Source organism: Lagopus muta, chromosome 2 (genome assembly GCF_023343835.1).
Source record: "Lagopus muta isolate bLagMut1 chromosome 2, bLagMut1 primary, whole genome shotgun sequence".
Lineage (NCBI taxonomy): Eukaryota > Metazoa > Chordata > Aves > Galliformes > Phasianidae > Lagopus > Lagopus muta.
The window spans coordinates 40,133,438-40,155,907 of NC_064434.1; the positions used below are offsets into that span (position 1 = coordinate 40,133,438).

Here is a 22,470-nt window from a genome sequence, read left to right on the forward strand (position 1 = left end):
AAGTTTGTAGCCAGGGAAATGTCCACACAGTGTGTGCAAATCAAACTCTGCTTGCACTCCAAGCCTATAAAAAGCATTAGCCAAATACTGAGTGCAAGCTTGTTGCTCAGCATTTTTCTCTAAAGCATCTCTCTTGGAGCCTGCATAGCATGCCAGAAGTGCGATCTCCAAACCAGCCCTTAAATGTCACACAAGTCCATAACAAATGAAATGAGATAGCATTCTTTACGGTCACTATTATAATGCGAACTGTGAAGAGGTCAGAGCTCTTAACATGAATTACATATTCATACTGCTCAGGGAGCAATACAGACCTGAGAATTATTTACCTGAACTCAGGCTTAGAAGTAACCATTGAATCTTTCTTAGGTCAGCTGTTTACTTATTTTTCTTTACTGTTTTTTATTTTTAAACTAACAGCAAGAATGTATAGCTTTTACTTATAAAATATTAATGCTAAAATTCTTTCTGCACTTGAAAGCAAGTGTTTCAGAGTGGACAAGAAATCAGTAAATACTGAGAAGAGTGCCTGCAGTGTGTCCTACTGACAAAAAGCACACTAAATCACTAGTAGGAAATAAAGTCTGTACACTGGCTTAGTCTTATTCTCAAGTAATGTGATTTTGTATGAAGCTACATATGCACTTCCATCACTTACATAGTAAGTATATGTAAGTGCTGGTTTGCATTTTAAACTCTACAACATGCTTTCTTGGTGAACTGTATTTCATTGCAATTTCACAATGTTACATCTGTCTTAGCTTTCACACCAAAAGAAATTGAAATGTTCTTATAAATAATGATAGGCTTTTAAAGGATATTAGAAATTTGGTCTTATAAATTAATACTGTATTAATTTTCTCATAAGAGAAAAATGACCATTACAAATTCCTGTTTATTTCAGGAAACAAAATGAGTAATTTCCCTGAATAACAAACATCCATTATTTATAAATACTTAGTTTAGGAGGCCAATTTAACACATCTGAAATCAAGGTCACTTGACAATGTAATTGCAAATCCTTGTAATACAAGGATTATTTATTTCCTGTACACTATAATTCATTAAATTACTCATAAGGTTAAAATATAAGTACTCCAAAGGTTTGCTCCATTTATTTAAGAAGCAATTCTACTAACAAGGAATCTGTTACAAAACCAGAAGTTTCTGAGCTTCAAAAAAATGTATTAGGCTAAGAAAGAATTTACACTTCATTTTGAATCAGGAGTAACAAAAAGACTTAATACAAAATTAGGAATATACTTGAACTGGATGATCTTAGAGGTCTCTGAGAGCTCCATGTCCTTCCTGTAGTGGAGGTCCCAGGCCTGGGCTCAGTACTGCAGATGGGGCCTCACGAGAGCTGAGTAGAGGGGGACAATCACCTCCCTCTCCCTTCTGGCCACCCCTTTCTTAATGCAGCCCAGAACACAGTTGGCCTTCAGGGCTGCAAGTGTGCACTGCTGGCTCATGTGCAGCTTTTCATCCACCAGGACCTCCAAGTATTTCTCCGCAGGGCTGCTCTGAAGGAGATCTTCCCCCAGTTTGTGTAAATACCTGGGATTACCCCAGCTCAAATGCAGCACCCTGCACTTGGCCTTACTGAACCTCATTAGGTTTTCATGGGCCCACTTCTCCAGCCTGTCTAGGTCCCTCTCGATGGTTTCCCCTTCCTTCCAATGTATCAACTGCACCGCTCAGCTTGAGAAAAGCCTGGCTCCAATTTCTTTACCCAACACCAAATGACACTGTTCTCATCCCCAGACTGACTATCCCCAGCTCTTTGAGCCCTCCTCGTGCACCAGATACTCCAGTGTTTCATCTCTCTGTCACTCTGCTGGACTCATTCCAGAATATATTCACACCAGACTCCACTCTAACCTTTCAGTTTTTACTTATTCATCTTACTGCTCAAAGCAGAGCAATTAAAAAAAAAAAAAAAAAAAAAAAAAAAATGTATTCTCCAAAATAAAGGGCAACAGCTAATGTAAGTCATTCCAAAAGCACCCTTTGTTATGGTCAGACTATAATGTTATATACAGTTACTTTTCAATTGTAACTTCAACTTTGGGAGGCAAGGAAGGAAGCTTTGATCAAATAAGATGAGATCACACCAGCTACAGGAAGCAACAGTAATTCAAGAACTACAGGACTTTTTGAAAAGTCATGATAGCTGAGGGTGAAATTTAGAGAGTTCCACAAAATGTCCTTTCCTTGCAACACTGCGAAGGAATACAGCAAAGACAGTAACAAAGATTATCCAGTGGACTTTAAAAAATTTGATCTACTATCACAACAAATCACTTTGTAGAGTAATGAAGTACACAATATGAATGTGCATATCAGAAATTCATTCGGTAGCCAATATTAAAAAGAAAAAAATGAACAAAACACCATAAACAGAGGTTTTTACACACACACACAAAAAAAAAACCAAAAAAACCCACAAATGGTGGTAACTAAAGGGCTCCTAGGAGAAAAAAAAAAAAAAACATGACCCATTGACTACTACGCTTTTTTTTTCCTGACCAGAATTAACAAAACTGAGCAGTCACAGTTCACTGTGAATGATGTGCCCTCAGATTTCCAAGCTACAGTGAAAGATTTGTCCACTGTACTTCAGCTTAAAACCTGAATTAAAAAAAAAAAAAAAAAAAAAAAATCACCACTGCAGGCTGAAATACAGAGTTTTTAAGACATAAAATTCCATTACGTAGTATCAAGAGTAGTTTGAGCAATTGGAATAGCTTAAGTAATAAAATGACATTTCCCCCTGCGCTAATGCTGAGAAGCAAGAGTGGAAAAGGAAAGACACACATTTACATCCAAGTTTGCCAAATTTGAGGAAACTGTAGTTGTGAATATCTTCTTATTTCCTTTTTCTTTTTAACACAGTAATCATCACCTAACAATAGCTTTATATGGAAATTTCCTATTCATAAGGAACAGTGCAAGTTTCCAGGAAGTGATGATGCTGTACTAGATTTGTATGAGTAGATTGCAAAGACAGCTTAAAAGATTATTACAAGGATGGGTGAGGGGAAGCACCCTATCATCTCCTGCTATGTTTCTTTTAGTTATTGGCTCATATCCCTACATCAGAGAACAATTTAAGCATTTTTAGCTTTAAAAATCTCCGGGCCTGCTTACCATTCTGTTCTCCACAGGCCTGCTGACTTTACTAACTGCCTCTTACCATAACTCAAATTTCCCATTTGAAAAGGAAATTTTGAATCTTACTCCCTTCCAAGGACTTAACTTCCAAACTTTCATTAATTTTAATTGAAATTTAAAATTGCAGGTCATCTCTAGTTGAAGAAAAAAAATTTGATTTTGCATTAAAGAATAAACTAGTTAAAAAGGATGAAGTATGGATATAAAAGTGATCACATCAAAGCTAGAAACCAGAAAGTTCCTTGTTCTTGTAGTCTGAGTACAGGATAATCTTTCAGAAATCTTCAAAAAACTGACAAAGGAAGTTATAGTTCAGAAATACATATACAAGAGTAACAACACTGTGAATAAATAAATAAATATATAGACACACACACATACATATATGATTTGGAAAAAAAAAAAACGATTTTCAAAAAAAATACCAGAGATGCATGTAAATGGAAAACTACATAAATGCAGCATGAGCTTATTAGAGATACATCAGTTGGTCTAGCACTTCATTGATCTAGAAAGTAAATAAATAACAGTTGTCTCACATCTGGACTTCTTTTAAAATAATGCAGTGTTCCACATGGGTACTTGTTAAGTTCATGAAGCACTAATACAGTAATGAGAAGTTGGCAAGGAACTGCCTGGAGGATAAATGAAAGGAAAGGCTGTGTTGAAAATATAAAGTTCTTTAATAGTCATTTTTTAACAATTTAATGGTTTAAAAAAAAAGGAACAATTGCAGCACAGGGAAAGTTATCACAGGAACAGCCCTTAATAAAGCCAGATACCAGATAACAAGGGTTTGCTTTAACTACTTATGCAACAAGATTGCAGAGCACTCTGGAAGAAAGAAGCTGGGACAAAGTTTTCCACATCCTTTGATTCATAATCCTTTTCTTAAGTATTGTATCACTGACAGAAAAGTTCCCTTCCAAATCCTGAGAAATTTTATATAGCCTTTAATCTCCTTCACTCTTCTCTGCTCTATCAGAAAGGCTGCTGGCAGACACAGAGAAGCTTTCTACCAGATGGTTGATTGAACAAATTAGTTAAGTTCCCCTTGCTTTTGATCCCAAGAGCATTTACATGTTAGATCCACAAAGCATATTAGCAGACACTCATGATGAGATTAGAGTAGGGCAAAACAACATAGATAAACTCAAGCAGAAAAATAAAAATCAATATATTGCCACTAGTGACTAATGCAACTAAAAACAAGTTAAAAGCAGAAATCTCAGAAACAGAGCTTTACGTACCAGAGAATGGGGAAAACTGTCTAAATCCTATTCCTACATCAACCATTCAGAGAAGCAGAAACACCACAATGGAAGAAAGAAAAATTAACACACAACACTATTTTTAACAAAACAGTAAAATAATGTATTAGCTTCTGTTCTGAAAGAAGCATGAAGAAGACTGATTTTTAATATTAAAGTTACAATCACCTAGCTCTGATTATGGCTGTACTAATGAATGGCTTTATATAGGAGCATATTTCTTCCCTATATAGGAAGAGATTATGCCCAACTCTTGACTACTTTATTTTGAACATATCAAATCCATATTCCCTACCCTGTACACTTCTGATTTCAGGTCTACTTTGTTTTGAGGTGAATGTTTCTGACCCTTGGAGTAAGGCATCAGCACCTCCAAACTCCCCATAACCATCTTCGGTCTCTTACTGCAGTGTCATAAACACCTGAGGAACCAGGTGATGACAAGGAAGAAGCCAACTATCAGTTTTCAGAATGATGAACTCTGAATTACTCTTAGAAATTAAATAACAGGAAATGTTTGTTTCCCCACTGTGAGATTTTGCAATATGGTTGGATTATATTTAATTGGAAGTCCTGGAGCTACAGTTGAAAGACATGTCATAATGCAAAAGTATCAGTGCTTCTGTGTAAGATTTACTGATTCCCCGCCAAAAAAATGCAGGCACATACTCATCTTTTTAACAGAGAGGTAATGCACATTACTGGATGCAACCAGCACACTCTCCACCCACCAACTCAACACCCACCAACATTACTGGGGGTGGTAAGCTAGTATTACTGTCTACCCTGGGGTTTTTCCCCCAGCTGATGGCAAGATGCCTGCAATCACCCCTTAGTATCATGGACACATTTATGTATGTGTAATAGCAGGAGACAATAAAGTATCATGAATCAGGATAAGAAAGGTCATTCACAGAAAGCAAGGATACTTATTTACAGCTACAGAGCAGTTTCTCACAAACGAGTTTATTCTAGCTAGTTGCAGAAGCTAGAGGAAGTTTACTTGCATTCATAAGCTAACATAAGTCCTTTCTCATGGGTTAGTTGCCTGTTCAGGTTGTGATACATATTTTTCCATACACATAGGCATTACCATTTAATGCACAGAGCCAAAGATAGTCACAGCCATAAAGCAAACCAGAGAAGCCCAAACAGTGAACTCCATGACTTACTTTATAGGCAAATGAACATTTTATTTATTTATTTTGCATTACTGTTCTCCTTTTTCACATCATAGCCCACTGTTGATCCAGTCACTTATAGAGCTTTTAAAATTTTGTCTGGAAAATAATATCTAATCTAATACAATCAGTGACATTAATGTTTCCTATTTGTGAAAATTCTTTCCTTACCTTGAGATAAATAAACTGGACAGATTTTTATATTTTTGCAATATAAACTAGATCTTCACATGACTTGGACTCCACTAAGGGTTTTTTCTCTAGTAATTTCATCTTTATAGGATATTAATCTCTGTTTTGTTATCATAAACGGATAATATATCTGTGAGTTTCTGTAAAAATAGAGACAGACATCTCCAGTCTACCATTCAGAAATAGTTTGTAGATAAATTATGACAAGAGTTCACAGGAAAAAGGGATGTAGCCTCTGAGAATATGAGAGCATAATAACCAAAGTGGTACTGAACAACTCAAACTTCTTCCCAGTTATTCTGGAGGAGTTAGGGACATGAATACTGAAATGCTCTCAGATGCCTCAAGCTTTCATTCCCAAGAGTAGAAACAGAGTATAAGAAATGCCCTGCGTACTTTCTTTGATTAATAACTAAATAAATAAAATCATCGACAGTTATTGGGCTAAACTATATAGCTACTTGTGAGCTCTTCCTATTTTTAAATAATGTTCTTGTTATCACATCATTACCATTTCATACTCATCACCAGGATCTGACACACAAAGAGAATAGCACATTCTAGTATCTGTCATTTAGTTTCACAAGGCTGTGTCCCCAGTGAAAAGCAAAAGTTATTTCAAGTACAATAATCAATTTTCCTCTAACAGTTGCCAGTGATGCCAAATAAACAAACTGCTCCAAAGGAAGCGTGGAGTCTTCTTTAATAGGGAGTACAAAGAACAAGGTATTACTTGTACATCCCCAATCACTAGAACTGAAAGCTGTGCAGTGCCAGAGACAGAAGCTGATTTCAATTCCTTGTAGAGTTCATTACATAGATAAAACAAATACAGGTGTATCTGTCCATACACTACAAAAACAGTATGTCACTCCTTGAAATAAACTAAAAATGCTCAGCTTCTTAATTCTTAAACTTCAAGATCAAATAAAATTTTCCTAGAGATTCAATTCCCCAATATCCTCACCACCCGTACGTTCCTCTTTAGCAACAAACAGGCTATATGTAACCTTTCTAAACAGAAAAACAGACAAGGAACCTGTTTTAAAATATGCAACTGTATGTTACCAATCTGAATTTGTATTTACAAGTAATTGTATTTTTGCATGAGTGGTTCTTTCTTCTTCGTTTATAAGTAAAAATGTACTTTATAGAGCCTAGAGACTTGAGAATGTATTTAACACCTTGATTAATATAAGATTTTCAGTATGCATGATCAAACGTACCATCTCATATGACGGATCTATGACCTAGCTCTAGAAATGGATTATCTTCAGGTTTGAGAGCACCATCTGCTCATAATGCTGCCACCAGCAACACTGCTGTAATAAAATAAATTCCCATGTGAAGGAAAAATCTGATGTCCGTAAGAAACTTTAAGTTCCTGCTTTTACAGACAGCACAATAGAAATGCCAACTACCCTTTAAAAAAGTGATCAGTTTTGAATCAGTATGATGTCTCCTCACATGTACCATCCCCAAACCATGCAGTGAGCAATGAATTAATGAGGTGTTACAAGGCAAGGCAGCATGTTAACCATGTTTGTGCTCACAACAAGGAAAAACAAGGTTTCAGAAAGGTACAGGTGAGATGGGAGAGCAGAATGGGGAGAAAATATATATCTTTATTATTAAATATTCTTAAAAATCCAACACAAGGTACAGATTTCAGACAATCAAGTGAGACTATTTTTTCCTTTCTGGAAAGGCAAAGAAAAGAAGCGAAGCTCTGCTAAATAAGCTTCAAAAAGCTAGATATACAATAACAAAGAGCACCTTTTCTATTATTAAATCATAATTCCTGCAACATCACTAAGATAGAAAATTTGACAGAAGCAGTTGGAAGATAGCAGGAATTCTTTCCCAATCCTATTCAAAAATAGTGTTCTCCTTCCATACATTCATCTTTTCTGTACACATCTTCAAAGCCTGTTTGCTAGTCTTTAAACATCCTTCCCTTTCAACCACTATGCTTATACTTCAGCTGCAGCCTCCCAGAATCTGTGCTCTGTCCGTCAAGTTCTCCCTGCTCTTCTTGTGATAAATCCTCCCTACTTCCTTATCAAAGAAAATATTAACACCACCTATGCAATCCACCACCACATCATCTACTTCCTTTCACTTCTAGTAACAAGAAGGCTCTGAAAACTTCCCAAAAAAGTTTTCTTTGGTGCAGATTTGCAAGTTCTCATAGTTTTATACGGTAGTTTAAAAGAGCAATTGCTTAGAAAGTACAGGAAAGGTCAGCAAAAAAAACCAGACTGTATTTTATGAGGAAAAAAATGTGACTATTCAAAAAAACACATGCTGTTTTCACCATCTGTCTGGTGGATTGAGATTGCTGCCATTAAATTTTTCTAGAGACAAAGCAAGCATAGATAACACTTCAGTAATGTGCATATTGGCATAATCTAATATGAAATAATCTGGAATATGTGCAACATTCAAATAGATATGGTATAGATAATACTCTACTGTACCTCATTTTGAAGTTCATCACCACTCTTGGGAGAAGCAAGCATCTCATACAAAGTACAGCAGAGATCTTCCGTTGTTGGTCCTCCAGGGGTACCACCCTGAGATTCATTCAGATATTTTCCAACTTCAGACCATAAAAAAGAATCATCTACTTTTGCCATAGACTTGAGATCAGACTTCTCATCACAGCAGTTCTTTAGATGATCCAGCTGATTATTCAGAAATTTCTTATAATCTAAGCTTATAATTCTTTGAGCATCAGCCTCACCATTTACAGGCAGCTCCTCAGAGTGATCCAAATCATGCATGTCAAATGAAAACACTATATTTTTACCAAAGAACATTCTGTTATCACCATTTTGCTCCTCAGCCATCTGTATGAGGGCTGTAAGCTGTTCTTCAGTGAAGTGAGAAGCAATCCGACATGTGGCATTACAAGCTGCAGTAGCAGATGATGATGGAAACGGCCCAAACATCTGCTTGATAGCCTTTGTTTCATCATGACCAACACATTCTTTCCCGTGAAATGTCTTAAAGAGAAAAACAGCTCCGCTTTCAATTGCTTCTTGTCCATTTTCAGCTCCAACTGTTAACAAAAACAAATGTAATTTTATACACTTCAAACTAATTCTCATTCATTGCTTATAACATAACTGTACTCAATTTCTCGCAAGTCTCATCAACAAAGATGTGAAATGACGACCATAATAAGAAGTAGCAATTGTTGCAAGCTATTGAATTATAAAATGCATAAAATAGTAAAGCATCTGTCTTCATTACCCCTTCTACTTATTAGAAATTCATATTAGGAATTACCATTGCTTTCTTGTTTTTCCAAGAGAAAAAGCGTGCCTGGGTCTTATATTCACACTAGTATATTTACTGGCTTTTTAACAGCAACAGAATTTTATGTTGAAACAATGTTTATTCACTGCCTAATCTGAATATTCAAGCCAGACTAAACATACAGAACTCAGCTGGAAATTACTACATTCTTCTTCCAGTACTACGGAATGCATGTATATTACAAAAATTATCCAAAGAAGTTAAAGCAAATAAATGTGTGAATGTATACTTACTGGTTTACCTACAAAAAACTCTAAAATAATATAATTAGAGAAAAAAATGAATTTACCTCTTACATAAATATTCTCAGAAGCACACAAGGAAAATATAAGCAAACACTATATTATTAACCTGAGTGTCACTTAGAATGAAAAAAGACAATGGATAAAATAGACAGAGAGGCAGCATGCTTTTCTTCCCCCCCCCCCCCCTCCTTTTCTATTTTTTAATTCTCTCTCTCCTTGAATATAAGAACAATATGCGTAAGTTTCTCCTATATTTTAAAAAAGTGTTCTAAGAAGCCAGGCAAACTGCTCCACCATTTTCAGAAAACTAGCATTTCTTACAAGATTTCATAATCTTTTAAAGCATCTGAAAAAGCTTATTGTCAAGGTTTACAAACTGCTACCTTCAAGATGTCTTTATTTGGTCAATTCAGGATTGTCTGGCATAACTCCAACAGAAAACAATACATTTCAAGTGAATAACTCCTCCACTGCTGCTAATTCAAAAGAGCTGCTGAAGTAAACTACTTATTTTTAAAAGATCAATATTAAATTAAAAAAACAAAGTTGCACTTCCTGCATAACTAATTAAGTTATTTTCTTATGAGTACCCAAAACAGTCTTGTGCCTGACTCCACTCTGCTGTCCAGTTATGGTCCTATGTATTTAAGTAACCAGAAACCTAACATACAACTTCACTACTTCTCTTGAATTTCATTAAAGTGAACTGTGAAAAGCTGAGAAGCTCATGAAGATATTTTGGGTTGTATTTACATAATAATTAGATATCTAGATTAACTACATAAAAGTAAATACATACACATTCAAGATGTGTGTAAATACTTCTCAGTGGAAATGAGGTGGTTTACTCTCCTTGTTTATCCTTAACCATAAAGGAATTAGGTTTTGATTTTTTTTTTTTTTAAAGCTTGAAAACTTACACCTAAAACTGGGTTGCACAAACTGCACTCACATTCCTAATGTACAAATATGTACCATTATTTTACAAGTTTCCAGTATTAAAGCAGAAGTACACCATATTAAACAAAAATAACACTAGTACTGAAAGATTCTAGAAACAGTTCTTTTGGTTTTTAGTGCTAGCTCTCCTATCAGTGCCTCGTGTTTTGTGGAAACATCTCCTGAGAAAATAATTTCTCACCCCTCCAAACACATGTAGCCAGCAAACATAGCAACTCTTTTCTGTTTTCTCTTTTAAGCCATTGACATCATTTTGATTACTAATATTTTCCCTATCAAGTAAATTAATATTTCAGTATCCATTGCCTAGGATGAGAGCTCATTTCCTTCAAATTAAACAAAAATAGAATGCAGTCAATTCACTCTTCTGACTGTACATCTCCAATGATGATGGTTGGAATATTACTGTCCATTCATTTTGTGCCTCAGTCTCTGTATTTTTTTCTTCTGGTCACATTATGTCTCTGTTCAGAAGTAACAAGGCTGATGATTTTGTCCTAACTCATTCTAACTAAGTAATCATGCATTTATTAGTTTTGCACTTTCCTTCCATCACAAAAAAAAAAAAAAAAAAAAAAAAAAAAAAATTACCACTATGTTTTTCTATATGCTCTATTACACTGAACCCACCATTAAAGTTTGGAGAAAAATGATATTCTCACATAAAATAATTTTGTTCCACCAAAATGAAAATTAAAAAAATAAAAATCACACAGCTAGTACATGTTTCTGTCATTAAGACAGCAAATACAAATCTGCCAAAATATTTTCATGGATAGCATTTTCAACTAAGAATATCAGGTACTGATTTTACTTATAAAACTTATTCTTTTCCACTATCTACCATATTTTGCCCTACTGCTATATCTCATATGGTTTTATGTTTTCTATTACAAACATGAAAGTCATATTTGTCAACCCTAACTACATTTTACTGTAGCATCTCTTACAGTTAAACTGTAACCAATGGATATTTAAAACAACCATGCAGATCTTCTCCTCCATTTGTCCCAGGTTGCTTGTTATGGATATAAGTATTCAGAATAAAAGAAAATGACAATGACAAATGTCTCTCCAGCTCTAATTCACAGCTCTAATACTGCTGGACAAGAGTGGTCCTTATTTAAACCTTAGTTTTCCTCTCCCAGATGATTCTCACATTTAAATAGAATGTGCATCTCACAAGCAGTGCTTCCTCAAAAATGCATACTGAGTTTTAGGTTACATTACTTACAAAAAATAGCACAGCATCTAAAATGAGTACAAATATGGAAACTATATATTTCACTGGCTAAGAAATAAAAGCCACTACAGGATAGCTGTTTGAATCACATAAAAAAAATGAATTAAAGGTTCACGAAAATAAAATATTTTACCTATAGTCATGAATTATAATTCCACAATAGACTTCAAGTCTTTTATTCATTTTTGTGATAACTTATAATAAAATAATATTCCTGTAGGAAAATGTCCTATTCTTATCTCTCAATCTGTAAGGATAGTGTTAAAACAGGTAGTTATGTAGCAAAACAATAGGAAAAGAGGTAATTGTTTTAAATTAAAAGAGGGTAGGTAAGGAGGAAATTCTTTGCTCAGAGGGCAATGAGGCACTAGAAGAGGTTGCTCAGAGAAACTGTGGATATCCTATCCCTTGAAGTGTTCAAGGTCAGACTAGATGGAGTCCTGGGCAACCTGATCTAGTGCCTGATCTACTGCTTGGCAACCCTAGCTGCAGCAAGAGTGTGAAACTAAATAATCTATCATGCCTCTTCCAACCCAAGCCATTCTGTGATTCCAGGAAAACTGGGATCCAACTGGGAAAAATTACAAGATTGTTTATTTGAAAGGCCGAATGGCAGTAAAAAACCATGTGATGAGAAAAGAGAATCATAATGTTTGGAAAGGCAGTTTGGACACTACAGGGGTAATTGTCAGACAACTTTGAAACTGATGACCACAAGCTAGAGTGGAACAATGAACCAACCTATTTTTCTGACCATAGCATGTGTTTCAAACCTGGTAGCATGGCTGTCTATATTTGTTCATGAGGAAACATGTGGGACGGATGGGTCAAGTATCCCCCATAACGCCACCTCAGTACCTGTTCCCAGTTTGGTGATATTGACGTCTTCCTAATATCCTAATCCTGATCGAGAAGATAGAAGGAGTACCGTTTTATAAAATGACATCAGTAGTATGTTATTTAAATGAAGTGCTGAGAGAAATCTCGTTAGCATCTCTAAATTCTTGAATGCGTTGGTAATACATTTCAAGTCCATATGTGAAAAACAGGATTTAAAAACAAAGCAAAAAGAAAAACAACTAAATTAATAGCTATATTAATGCTACAGTTGCAGGATTCTCCTTAACCATCACATCTGTGTATGAAACTTGTATTTTCTATTACAGCACAGCAATAAACATCTCTTAAAAATTAGTAAAAGAACATGAATTGTGTCAACAATCTCCAAAGAAGTTAAAAAGGTAGCATTTCCTTGATCAATTATCACTACAGCTGCCCCTTTTCTATATTTGTTGGAATAAACAGCTGATAAAAAAGCAAGAAAAAAATATCATTTAGAGCATGGAACAAATGCACACTGAAGTGACCCATGAGCCAATCTGATCTCATGTCAGATTCAATGATTTTTTTTTAAATCTTTTTTATTTTTATTTTATTGTTTTAGAAAAAACGTAGCTACTTCTCCAAACAAGTTTCATTCCATGAAAGGCATCATCATGATAGCCACAACACAGGCACTGAGAAGTCAAGGCATTGCAGAGCACAAGCATTCTGCACAAACAGTAAACAGGGGACTAAACTGGGAGCTACCCTTGGGTTATACTTCAGTTGGACATTTGTCAGTAAGTCAATTCTTATCTACTAAGCCTAATTAGTAACACGCATCAAATTTTTTCCTACACCCTAAGAGGGCTCACACCACACCTTGCATTACTTTCCTCCAAACCTCATGTATCACCAGTGCCAGCTCAAAGACATACACCAAACAATAGACATCTATACTGAGAAAGAGGTGGCCCTTCCTACAAGTATCTCTCTCAGGAAGACAGGTAGCCATACGCTTATCTTTTGGCATGGAGAGGTTAAATTCTCCTACCAGCACAAGCTCTACTATTGTGTTAGAAAAAGAGTCAAATTAAAAACAAGTTTGTAAAAATAACAGATTGCCATGTTTACGATATGGGAGGAAAGGATCAGACAGCAGAAAGTTTAGAATATGTGCATCTTCAGATGAATTTAAAATGTTTGCCAGTGACTTGAGATACATTTGAAATTTTTCTTCTGATAATTCACTAAAGCAAAAAATTCACTCACTGCAACCAATTTTCAAGATACCAACTGTGTGGAATTAAAGCAGCTAACACCAAGACTCTTCTTTCTTCAGTATACTGCCATGACAAAAGCAGCTGTTGCTTTTGCTTACTTATGGTAGATTACAAACCATAACATCACATAACAGTGCTATCAAAAAACAAGAAAGGGCATAAAAACAGAATCACATTTTAAAATAAAACATAAAATGTAGTTGTGCACATAGTTGTCAGACTAAACAGAACTTCAAAGATACTTCAGAGCAAGACTGGAGTTAAAGTAGAACTGAAATTGTAATAGTATGAAAGTATGCAGGCAGACATCAGCTTAAAACAAAAAGATAAGAAATTAGTTGTAGGATAATTTGAGAATTAAAACCTACCTATTTGTTTTGCTGCTTGTAATATAGTTTTCAAATCACCATTTACAGTTTGGTATTCTTTTTTGTCTAAATTGTCATCAACAAACTTTATTATCTTCTTCCAAGTAAGATCAGACTTCAGTAACTGTTCTTGTTGTTTTGCTCTTTTTTTCTGAAAATGCAAAATATTTTAATATTTTTATTTCAAATTTATGTACAGTCATTACTTTAAAACAAACAATAACAAACAATGACAGAAACAACTTGAATGAAAGAAACTCCTTCCAGTTTCACTCAATCAGTATTTTGTAACAACAGCAATTCATTTCCCTATTAACAATTCTTTACATACTTGAGTGTCAGGAATGAGAAAGATACTTACAGGCTGCTTTACCCATTCCAAGGGAAAATTCTTTACCAAGCTAAACTTTTGCAACTTCTAAAGAGATCTCAGGGAACAGTTAAGGTTGGAAGGGACCTCTGGGTCCATATTGCTCAACATCTGCTTGAACAGGGACACCCAGAGCAGAGTGCCCATGCCCACATCCAGGCTGCTTCCGAGGCCCTTCAAGGAGACTTCCCAGCTTCTCTGGAAAATCCGTGCCACTGCTCCATCACAGCACGGAAGTACTTCTTGGAGTTTAGAGGGAATTTCCTGTGCTCCAGTATGCACCCACTTGTTTGGGGACCGTGCACCACTGAACAAAGCTTGGCTACATCCTCTTTGCATCCTCCCTTCAGCCATTTATAGATATCGATGAGTTACCCCGAGACTTCAGGCTGAACAGTCCTAGCTCTCTCAGCCTCTCCTGATCCTCCTGTCCCTTTATATTCTTGGTGGCTGTAAGCTGTGCTTGCCAGCATGTACAGGCCTCTCTTGTACTGAATGGGCCAGAACAGGACACAGAACTCCAGGTGGTGCTTCACCAGTGCTCAGTAGAGAGGAAGCATCACCTCCCTTGACCTGGTAGTGACACTTTGTTTAATGCAGTCAAGAATACTGCTAGTGTTCTTAGCAGCAAGAACAGACAGCTTACTCATTTCACCTTAGTCTCCAGATCCTTTTCTGCAGAGCTGCTTTCCAGTAAGGTGGTCCCCAGCATGTTCTCAACCTCCCAGTTTCATGTTCTCGGCAGATTTACTGAGAGTGCCATATATCCTATCATCCAGATCATTCATGAAAATGTTAAGGACTGGATCCAGCACTGACCCCCAGGGTACTCCATTCATTACTGCCTTTCAATTAGACTACGTGCCACTGACCACTGCCTTCTAGGCCTGGGCATTCAGCCAGTTTGCAATCTTGTCTGCTCACACAGCCCATTCCTCAGCAGCTTCTTTATAAGGATCTTACAGGAAATAGTATCAAAGGCCTTACTGAAGTTCAGAAAGACAATATCCACTGCTCCCCGCTCATCTGGTGATTTCATTAAAGAAACTTATCAAATTGGTTAAGGATTCATTTGGTGAATTCATGCTTGACTACTGATTTTCTTTTCCTTTGTGTGCCAAAAGACAGTTTCCAGGATAAGCTATTCCATCCTCTTCACAGAGATCAAGGTGATGCTGACCGGTCTATAGTTGAAGATAGAAGTGATGTTTGTTTTCCTTCAGAAAACCTCTATTTACAACTCTCTGTATTCGAGCTTCATTTCATATTACAGGCTTCCACAATGCATCTGTTATTTTAATGCATGTCTTTAAAAAAAAAAAAAAAAAAAAAAAAAACCTACCTAAATTCACCATCACTCACTTTATTCTAAATACCACAAAATTCTTAATACATACACTAATAGTTTATAATTTGGAAAAAAAAAAAAGATATTTACCGTTAAGTCAGCTAATTCTTCACTATAATCATCATGTCTAGTGACATTTGAAAAGGAGCGTAGAGCGCCTGTAAGACGTGGCAAGGCCATCTGTTACTCATTCAGTGATCCATAGGATAAAAAATTAAATCCCAGTTCAACCACCTAGATGAGAAGGAAAGAAACAACATGGTTTTGTTAATGCTACAAACATGAGTTCCTATCAGCAACATGGAAGACTTTTGAACAAATAGATCTTGGAAGGCACTGTGACTAAAGAAATTAAATATCTCACTCAAGAACATTTTCAAGCAAGACTCAAGACAGGGAGGTGGCAGTCACAGACAGTAGACAAAACACAACGTGGTTACTCAGCATGTTCTCTCTATTCCCTAAAGTTATTAGTGCAGCAGCAGTTACTCCTTTAACACTGCTAACACAAGAGGATTATATTGAAATCTAGGCAACTGAACTTGGCTGCAAACAGCAGTAAGCAATTACCACCTGCTTGAAGGTCTCCCCTGAACCAGTGTGTACTGATGGGTTTTGGATCATTAACAGCCTCTAGCACTGGTACAGGGACATCCCTTTTGCCAACTGCTCAACAATTTCTAAACAGCAAAGTATGCAAAGAAAATTAAGACAGGAAAAAAAGGACCATGTGCATCACTGAACTACTATAAGAGAAAAAGGGGAGAAGAAAAAAGCAACCAAAAAAAAACAAAAAGAGAATGCCTTAGGATGTTTTCATCACACAGCTGCACACACACACAGCACTGCACTCTCCAAGACTGCAGCCTACTTCTGCACATTCTTATTTCCCATGCAAAACAGACTCATATCTATACAGCAAAACACATCTGTTTTCCAACTGAGCTTGTATTCATGCCAAGGCTTTTACAGAAACTATTCTCAAAGTTGCTTCATTTTGAAAGGCGCCCACAGTTAAATTGTTCAATGAATTCCAATGCACAGCTACAATTTCTAGTGGTAGCAAATAGATAGATTAGATTATTCTTGAAACAATTAATGATACCATTACAAATGTAATGGCCTGCATCATTCTTACCATGCCTGAAGACCATGAGCCATCCAGAAATCTAATAACTTGAAAAAAAGTTACTAAAACAATTTTTGAACATTCACACATTGCACAGAACTCCCTGCTTTAATCCAATTATCGTTAACTTTTTTTTTTTATATCTAATGACCTCATTTGTATTTTAGCTATCAACACTGCAATACAGCACAAAAGCAAATCAGCTCAGTTCCAATCACAGAGAGAAATGTCACCGCTTTGTCATGCATCTTTGCTTCTCAATCTAAAATGAAGTTGCTTTTTGGAAAAAGCTATCACAACAGCTGATATCCTTGAGAGAAATGCTGTAATAACAAAGCTACAAAATGTGAGAATATAACATTTAAAAAAACACCACAACAAAGAAAACAAACAAGTCTTTGAAGTAGATAGAGAGGACATGTTCAAATTCAAGCATAGAAGCAGACATAAAAACAACTCTGCGACTTTTGAGATATTCAGTGAATATATGACATGTCACATCATAATAGCATAGTTCCTAGTGAAAACACACTGTCATCACCATAAGCACAATCAAAGAAGAGAACCAGTGTTCAAAATGTGAAGGAATATATCCCTACCCAACAAAAAAGATAAATCACTGATACTGCTCCAGCAACAGCATTGCCATTAGTTATTGAAGATGATGTTTTGGATATGTATTTTCTACTTAAACTTTTTCTGTAGAATTATGGTCCTTTATTATAAAAATATTAGAATTATATTATTATTGCTTATTAATTTAGTTATCCTTTCTGAAATAGTATATATGGTAATTTAAGGAAGTCTGAATCCAATTTTTAATAAGTCCACATTTCATACACACATTTAGGAGATTTAAAGCTTCTCCATCAGGTTTATTTGGTTAAAAAGTGGCTTTAAAGGAGTGCTTCTTCCTCCTTTACTAATTGAGTTCTTAATACTTTCTTAAGTAAAACACCTGGAATCCTAGAGGACAAATAAGGGCTTCTCTCCCCGAGCAGAGACTTGGCCAAACAGTCAAATCCAGCCCAGAAGCCCTACAGTTGAGCTTGTATTAATAAATTCTGCCCTACACACACATATAAGCGCTTTCAAAATTTGCTCTATGGAGAGACTCAAAAGCAGCCTGGAAATGGTCCTGGGCAACCTGAGGTACAAGGTCCTGTCTGAACAAGAATTGTGTAAAATGACCTCCAGAGGTACCCTCCAACCTCATCCACCATATGGTCCTGTGGTCTGAGCTGGCTGGCTTGACAGTGCAAATAACAGGGTTTCTGTACCTTATCCAAAGGCTAACTCCAGTGTTTGCATGCAATGCATATCTTCACAAGGGCACAGCAATCTGCCTTGTAAGGGGACAAAACCCACAATTTGAAAACAGGATAAATGCAAAAACAGGTATATGAACTTAAAATATCATTCCATAACATATTAGAGCCAGCTGTAAATGCTAGGTCAAAAACACAGTGCCCATCTGACATAAAACATAAATTAACACAAAAAAATAAAGTGTAGGTTAATTAATTAATTTACATAGAGCATACTGATAAAGGCAAATGCTTTCAGATTGTATCAGCTACTGCTTGTCTTCTTGCAGCCACTGTAAGGTTAACAAATTCCTTCTGATTTGGAAAAAGTAAACCTATTTAAGATGAAGCTGTGGGCAAACATCTGTATTAAATAATGCTACTGGTCAGTGAATAAAGATCATTGAACCCAACTCCTGGCTCCCCTCACCACCAGACAAAATTCAGACCCTGTGGCTAAGAATGTTGTCCCAATCAATACTTCTGTAATCACAGCAGTTCTGGGCTTTGCCTACTGTTCTGGGCAGCCTGTTCCATGCCTGCTGCCCTTTGGTGAAGAACCTTTCCCTAACCCTCACTCTCTTCTGACACAGCTCCATGCCGTTCCCTTGGGCCATGTTGCTGTCACAGAGCTCAGTGCTGTCCCTCTGCTCTCTGTGAGGAGCTGCAGCCACCATCTGCTCTCCCATCGGCTCCTCTGTTCCGGGCTGAGCAAACCAAGGGAAATTTAACTCTAAAATAAGTGTAACTTCACATGGCAAAACATGTCAGGTTTTGCTAGCAAATAAGAACTATTCACACACATTCTCCCAACTTTTTTTTTTTTTTTTTAAAAAAAAAAAAGGAATAGGAGTTTACAAATACCTAGGCACTATCTCAAATTTCCACTTCCTTTTAAAACAAACTCATCTTTCCACTAAATTTCTGTTTGTAAAGCAAGAAAGGCAATATTCACCTTTGTAAACTGTTGCGGGGAGGCAATATCTTTTAAAGCTTATTTTACTTCTCTTTTTAAAAGAAATGTGAGTTAAACATTGAAACTTTTTATGTGGAAAAGGAAAATATAAAAGCAGATTATATTCTACTAAAAGAGAATTCAAGTACAAAACCATTCACATTTTATTGTTTGAAGAGAAAACTAACAGTCAGCATGGATCTCAGCAGGTTTTTCCTTCACTAAAACTAAAAACATTGTTACTGCTATTACAAAAGGTAACCAACATTACTGGAGAAGTTTTCTACTTCACATTTTCACATTGTTTTCCTCCCAATTCTGGCCTTCCTTTTCTTTTTCTGTAAACAAATAACAGAACCATCTCTTTCTCTTCTCCACTAAAACGTTGCAAACATCACAATCCAACATATTTAAAAACAAACAAAAAATAACATTTATTTTAATATTTCTAGCCGATTTAACAAAATTAGCCAGCTGCCATGTAGGACTAAGAAGGGCTTTGATCAAATGATGCACCTTTATTTTCAAGTTGTACATAAATTTTTCCTTACTTACAAACGATGGAATAACACAGCATTAACAGAATTACAAACAACAATTGGAAGATAGGCTACATTGAAGTACCAGCTTCTGTAGCTATCAATATTGGGCTTGGTACATCCCCTAAAAGCTTACAGCAGTTACCATGTTTAAACTATTTAAGGAATGTTAAGATTTTTTATTTTTTTTTTTTACCAGATTTTGGCTGCCTATAAATTTAAATTATGAACAAATTCCTTGCTGTCTTTGTAAATTTTTCATTTAGAAAACTAGAAAAAATTACTACTGGTTATTAAAGTAATAAAAAAAGACTTCAGATATCAACAATTAATAGAAGTTTGTTACGGACCAAACAGTACATGGATAAAACAGCATTTCACTCTCACCACAGTGGAATAATTAATTCTAATGAAAAAGAAGCTAAAAAGACAAATGATGGCTGAAAAAAAGCTATTGTAAAACAATGAGGACACTTGCATTATCACAGAATCATAGAATGACTTGGGATGGAAGGGACCTGAAGGAACAGCAAATTCCAACCCTCCTACCACAGGCAGGGTTGCCAGACACTAGGTCAAGTATCTAGATCAGAATGCCCATGGCCCCATCCAACCTGGCCATTAACACCTCCAGGGATGAGGCATCTACAACATCTCTGCACAACCTACTCCAGCACCTCACCACTTACTCATTAAAGTCTTCCCCCAACATCTAAATATCCCTTTAGTTTAAAACCATTCCCCCCATGTCCTGTCACTACCCTTGCAATAAGTTGATTTCCCTTATGTTTATAAACTTCCTTTAAACACTGGAAGGTCACAATCAGGTCTCCCTGCAGTCTTCTCTTTCCCAGGCTGAACAAGGTCAGATCCTTCAGCTTATCTTCACAGAGAAGGTTCTCTAGCCCTCTGATAACCTTTGTGGCCCTCCTCTGGATCCACTCCTAAAGGTTCATATCTTAAATTCATTTAAACTTCTTACTCAAGCATTTTTGTTGCAAACAGTCCAAATACAGCACCTAACAATAAAGTTGGCAGTTACAGATAATAAAGCTTTAATAGAGCCTGAAATATTAATCAAAAATGGCAGGCTAATGCAAAGTAGTTCATTATAGTACTAGTTAACAATAATAATATTTTCCAGTTTTGTATTTTGTACCTACATAAGCTATACTAATAATAGTATACTCTGTTTACTTTCAGATATCTCATTTTCTGCAACAGACTCAGACATCACATTGGAATTCTTCTGAGATGCCTGTATTGCACATTGCTGATCTCCACTCCATACAAAGACGGATCAAAAACCTGTTGCATTTTTGAAGGGGAGACATCAAGATAAAGATGTGTGTGTCCAGGCAGGCTCAGAGGCTGCTTGGTACGGGGGATTGATCTCAGCCAATATCAAAACTGGAATAAATGCTTCAGCATAAGGATGAAGTAAAATAGTGACACTGTGTGCCTTCCACCACCCTTCCCTTTCTCCCAGCAGAAGGGCTTATAGGTACACACATTAGCACCTCCAGAATATCAAAAATTGTTCTACCCTAATATCTCACTTCGAAACATTTGTGAAATAGATCTGGGAGGATGAAGTGACCTAACATTACATAAAGGGAGGAAATAGATGCACCCAAATATCACAAAATTCTCCAATTTCCCCAAAAAGAAAAATAAGAAACAGAAAGTAATAGTATCAGAAAATGTTCTTATGAAGATATAGCTAGTGGCACTGTACAAGGAGATCTAAGTAGAACAAAATTATGAAAGAGGTAAAAGTTATCACAATCCATCCTTTCTAGAAAGATTTGTCAAATATTATCTATATAAACATGAGTGAATACCTTTATGCAAACAAGACAGATTAACACAAGGGTTACCCAGAATAGAATAAACTTTGCTGTGCAGTCACCTGTGTCTCTCAAGGATAACAGGCAACTGTGCCTAGACATACACAACTACTAGAAACCACCGGTTTCTAATGCTGGCCTGTAAAACATAACTGGAGATACACACTCCATAAGTTCTCCTTACAGTACCTCACATGCCTACTGCATTTCTGTTTACAATGCACAAATATGCAGACACTAAAAGTAATTACAGAAGAGTACCATGCAAAGCCTAACTTCCACTTCTTTTAGGGCACTTAAACAAACATCCACCAAAATTCTTCCAGGTGGTGTGAAATCATTTTTGAAGATCTGTGCCTGAACCGTGCTGAAGATTCATGGTTTGCTTATGACAGGCATTTGGGTGGGATTTAGTCCCTAATCATAGTGCCTAAGCATAGTGGCATTTCAGACCCTTTTCCATATCAATGGCATTTCCTTGAGTTAGCGTGACTCATGAAACCTCCACACACTCAGGAAGAGCAGCTGGACACATGACTACACAAGGTTCTTAAATTGACAACAGCTGTGTGTTTAAGCACCTGAATCACCAAACTTATCAACAATTAAACAAATGCTCTAAATACTACAATGCAGTCCAGTTCAAAGTAACTGGCAGTTTATTATTTACTCTATGCCATTATTATCCCTCATAACTCTGATCTCCATCAAAGCACAATTTCAATAAGCCTCACGATTGGAACTGAATGATTTTAAAGTGAGAGCATCTCCTCCAAACATTTTTGAAGGAAGTACAAAGCTTTCCTCTGAGAAAAGTATATATATAATTTTTTTCAGCATTTAAAGAGAATTTCAGTAAAATAAAAGACCAAGACAGCAATCCCCAAGAGTGCCTGTATGCTATTATTC

The 22,470-nt window shown here is 36.2% G+C and overlaps 1 protein-coding gene across 3 annotated transcripts in view; it reads right to left on the bottom strand.

Annotated features, from left to right (window-relative positions):
• Window positions 1-22,470, bottom strand: part of ASCC3 (activating signal cointegrator 1 complex subunit 3) — a 259,113-nt gene that overhangs the window by 224,780 nt on the left and 11,863 nt on the right. For all 3 annotated transcript variants that reach the window (XM_048935766.1, XM_048935767.1, XM_048935768.1), the window contains 3 exons: window positions 15,872-16,015; window positions 14,064-14,214; window positions 8,299-8,882 (listed from right to left, as the gene is read on the bottom strand). In XM_048935766.1, the coding sequence (XP_048791723.1) occupies window positions 8,299-8,882; window positions 14,064-14,214; window positions 15,872-15,961 (825 nt within the window). In that variant the 5' untranslated portion in view covers window positions 15,962-16,015. The remainder of the gene's footprint in view (window positions 1-8,298; window positions 8,883-14,063; window positions 14,215-15,871; window positions 16,016-22,470) is intronic.